This window comes from Nematolebias whitei, chromosome 16, assembly GCF_014905685.2.
Source record: "Nematolebias whitei isolate Nwh7 chromosome 16, NemWhi1, whole genome shotgun sequence".
NCBI lineage: Eukaryota > Metazoa > Chordata > Actinopteri > Cyprinodontiformes > Rivulidae > Nematolebias > Nematolebias whitei.
In genome coordinates, this window is record NC_056513.1 from 44,250,496 (window position 1) to 44,254,992 (window position 4,497).

A 4,497-nucleotide genomic window follows, 5' to 3' on the forward strand; every position below is an offset into this window, starting at 1 on the left:
GGACCTGGACCTATATCTGGACCTGGACCTATATCTGGACCTGGACCTATACCTGGACCTGGACCTACACCTGGACCTATATCTGGACCTGGACCTACACCTGGACCTATATCTGGACCTGGACCTACACCTGGACCTACACCTGGACCTGGACCTATATCTGGACCTGGACCTACACCTGGACCTATATCTGGACCTGGACCTATACCTGGACCTACTATTCTGTGTTCGTCTGTCTCTCCTTCCTGTCCTCTCAACCAGCCGGTCAAAGCAGATGGTCTCTTGTCCTGAGCTGGTTCTGCTGGAGGTTTCTTCCCGTTAAAAGGGAGTTTTTCTTTCCACTGTCTCCACTGTGCTTGCTCAGGATGGGAGACTGCAACGAAGCCAAGGTTCAACTTGTCTGCTGGATTCCTTAGATAGAGAACTTTACTAATTGGCTTTTATGTGAATGTTCCTGTAAAGTCCCTGAGACAACTTTGCTGTAAAGTGGCGCTTTATAAATAAACTGACTTGAATTGAAAATTGAATTTCCTCATTCTGTTGCTGTCTTTACTACTCTACGCTCCATGTTTGTATTTGTATATTGTATTTATTAACATGCTTTTCTTTGTCTTGCTTCCTATACAAAGTACACCTGGACCATAGAAACTACACTTAAGACTATGCTGGTGAAGATTCTCAGTCATCCAGGACATGATGAATTCAAAAAACATTCAATACAAAAACAACTGGACTTTATTTGTAACAGAAGACGTTTAAGATTGAGAAAGCTCCTCGGATGAGGAGCGAAACGTCTTCTGTTACAAATAAAGTCCAGTTGTTTTTGTATTGAACGTTCTTTTTTTAATACACTTAAGACTAATTAAGCTGGTTGTCTGCGTCTCTTTCCTGTGTTCCTCTAACCCTTGTCAGTCATGACAGAACCTGGTTCTGGTGGTGCTCAGAATGAGGGACTGCACTGAGATGATTTGTAACAGTTTATTTCCCTTTATAGATAACTTTTACCAGATAGGATTTTCTTGTTTACTGAATCTGACTGCACCAGGTAATAGACTGAACTGATTTGCATCTCGATCTGACTGGACTTGTTACTTCTTTGTACATTGCCCCATAAGGTTGTTGTGTATTGGAGCTATGTAAATAAAGTGAACTGAATTTTACCTTGTCCAGATAAGTGTAGCTCCAGACCTTTCCATCAGCGAACACTCTGGAGATGATTCTTCCCTGGTTGTCGTACTCCCACCTCTCTGTGGTTGGACCCCTCTGGAGACCTGTCACTTGACCCGTGCTGGATACACACAGCAATTAACTTTTAGACTCGACTCAGACCTATTTATAGACACCATACCCAACACATTTACCGTAATTTCTGGACTATTGAGTGCACCTGAATATTGACCACAGCCACTAAATAAAAATAAATAAAATAAATTTGTACATGTGTAGGCTGAGCTTGTCTAACCGTTGTAACATGACAAATCTACACAGCACTCTTAAAAAAAACTTTTAATTAAATACGTAATGTAACGTACACAAATACGTACAGGAAATGTTTTTTTTCCTGAACGGTGTCTGTAACACCGCTGGCAAAAAAAGATAAAAAAAATACAGTAATTTTCACAGTGATTATCTTGACTAGGGATTCATGAGTCTAACAGCCTCAGGGTAGAAGCTGTTCCTCAGTCTAGTGGCTCTACACTTAATGCTCCTCAACCTCCTTCTTGAGGGGAGTGGGGCAAAAAGTGTGTGTGCTGGGTAAGTGGGGTCCTTCATGATGCAGGTGGCCCTCTTCCTGCATCTGGAGGTGTAGATGTCTGTGATGGTGGGGAGGCTGACTCCAACATCTTCTGTGCAGCCTTCACCACTCTCTGCAAAGCTTTTCTTTCTGCAGCTGTGCAGCCTCCATGCCACACGTTGATGCTGGAGCACAGGATGCTCTCCACTGCACACCTGTAGAAGGAGGTGAGGACTGAGCTTCCCAGACCAGCTCCTCTCAGCCGCCTGAGGAAGTAGAGTCTCTGATGAGCTTTCTTCATCAGGCTGGTGGTGTTGTTGCTCCAGGTGAGGTTGTTGTTCAGGTGTACAGCCAAGTACTTGTAGCTGGAGACCACTTCCACTGCAGATCCTCTTATGTTCAGGGGGGTGTAGGTGTTTTTGTTCCTTCTGAAGTCCACAATCATCTCCTTTGTCTTCTTCACATTGATGTGAAGGTTATTCTCTTTGCACCAGCTCTCCAGGTGTTCCACCTCTTGCCTGTAGCTGGACTCATCATTGTTTGTGATGCATCCCACCACCACTGTATCATATGCAAACTTTACAATGTGACAGCCTGGATGGGTAGCTGCACAATCATACGTGAGCAGAGTAAACAGGAGGGGGCTCAACACACATCCCTGAGGAGAGCCAGTGCTGAGGGTTATGGTGGAGGAGGAGAAGTTGTGGATCCTCACAGACTGTGGTCTGTTGGTTAAGAAGTCTAGGACCCAGTTGCATAGAAAGTGACTTAGTCCTGGTGTGAGTAGTTTGTCCATCAGGGTTTGGGGGATCATGGTGTTGAAGGCAGACGTGACGTCCACAAAGATCATACAGTCGTAGGAGTCCTTCTGCTCCAGGTGGTTGAGAGCAGTGTGGACCACAGAGGAGATGGCGTCCTCTGTAGATCGATTCTTGTGATATGCATACTGATGAGGGTTGATGTTAGCTTTGATGTGGGTCATGACCAGTTTTTCAAAGCATTTAGCGACTATCAGGGTGAGGGTACCGGCAGATAGTCATTCAGACCAGTCACTGTAGAGCTCTTTGGAGATCCAGTCAGATCTAGTAAACAATTTCTTGTCACCAGTTCTCCAAGCCTCCCATTGAGCTCGGAGTGCCACATTATTGCACAATTCACACTCCCCTCCCGTTTCATTGGTTTGACTGCGACCTGTTTGATAATTTCATTGGTCAGATTTTTTTTTAAACAGATAGTGTCAGTGAGTCACGAGGACCCGCCCCTCAAGAGGGGCGTGTATTGGGCAGCTCTGTGAGCGCCCGGGTGTGACGAGGCTGAACGTTTTGACAGCATGAAGCTTGTTAGCCCGTCAAAAACATAAAAATAAATAAAAATCCACAAATTAGCCACAGCAATGTATAGCCGCGGGGTTCAAAGTGTGTGAAAAAGAAGCGGCTTATAGTCCGGAAATTACGTATTTTAAAATGATCATAATTGCAACCTTAAACAAAATGTTCATCTTTAAATAATATGATGAACATTGAAGACGGAGTGCCACTAGCCCGTGTCACAGTTTCCTGTAGTGCGATGAAGGAATTCAAAGGATCTCACCTGGAATATGTCAAGTTAACTGAGAGCAGCTTGCTGCTGGGGATCCAGAGAGCTGGATGGCCTTGAGTGTCATAGATGATTTTTAGCAGGAACTTCCTGTGGTCATCATAGATTTTCTCTGTTCGCAGCGTACGATCATAATCTACAGACAGTAAGTTTCTTCCATTTACCTGAAGGTCAGAGGACAGAGATAAGCAATTAACAGTTTCACATATTAAAGCTTTACAGAGCATGCTGTTCTTACTTAATGACAGTGTACCAGACATACTCTGTAACACATTAAACACAACACAAAGCAGCCTTGTTTGTGGCACCTGAAGTTTCTAAAAGCAACACTGGAGATTTCAGGAGTTTCAGCATGATGGACTGAGCAGCTTTCTTCTGCTGACCTCAGTCTAACATTGCATGTCTGCATGTCGGAGGTAAAAAGGTACCATTATAACAACCTGTCATAGTGCTCATTTTATATTAGTGTAGTTTTAGGTTTGGCAAGCTAGGTTTCTATTTTGTCAATTGGAATGCAGCCTATGTTGAACTGGTTTTGTAGAAAATATATTTTTTTCGTTGATGCCAGGCTTACAAAAAACAACCAAAAGTATTCATGGGGATTTCAACCACTCCTGTCTCTTTGCGACATTTCCAACTTTTTATTTATACGTGTATGATGCTCCAATCTTATCCCAAATCGAGATAAATTGCCAATGCAACAAACCAGACTATATCTTGACGCTTGGATTCTTTAGATAACTGCATAATGATTTTGCTCATTTTTTCTATACGTCTGTGACTGAGTCTGGTATTTTCTGTCCGGGTTAACCCAAAATATCCACAAACCTACTTATTCTCTTTGTCATGCGCTTGATCAATTTTAAGTTACAACAAAGTAATTGAAATCTTACTAGTGTTTTCTCACAACACTTTTCTCTGTAGGTTGTTTAATAAGCTTAGAGTTAACATTGACTACACAGCCTCTGAAAGTAAATTTCATTACGGTCGAGATTTATCAGAGAATGCTATAACTAAACTAAAAGAATCTCCTCCATTATTATTATTAATGTCACGGTCAGCGGCCCCCGCTGCCCCCCCATCTGCCTAAGCCTCTGCTCTTTGTGTGGTTTCTGTTTCTGTGTATCTGGTCCTGTTTTCCACTCACTCCTCAGTCTGCCTCTCCA

The 4,497-nt window shown here is 43.1% G+C and overlaps 1 protein-coding gene across 1 annotated transcript in view; it reads right to left on the minus strand.

Moving 5' to 3' along the window:
• The window catches only part of LOC119422541 (teneurin-3), a gene marked incomplete at its 5' end in the record, with an annotated part of 39,408 nt that overhangs the window by 5,829 nt on the left and 29,082 nt on the right, over positions 1-4,497 (minus strand). Inside the window, 2 exon segments of the mRNA XM_037689917.1 lie at positions 1,162-1,288; positions 3,326-3,495. Coding sequence (XP_037545845.1) covers positions 1,162-1,288; positions 3,326-3,495 — 297 coding nt within the window.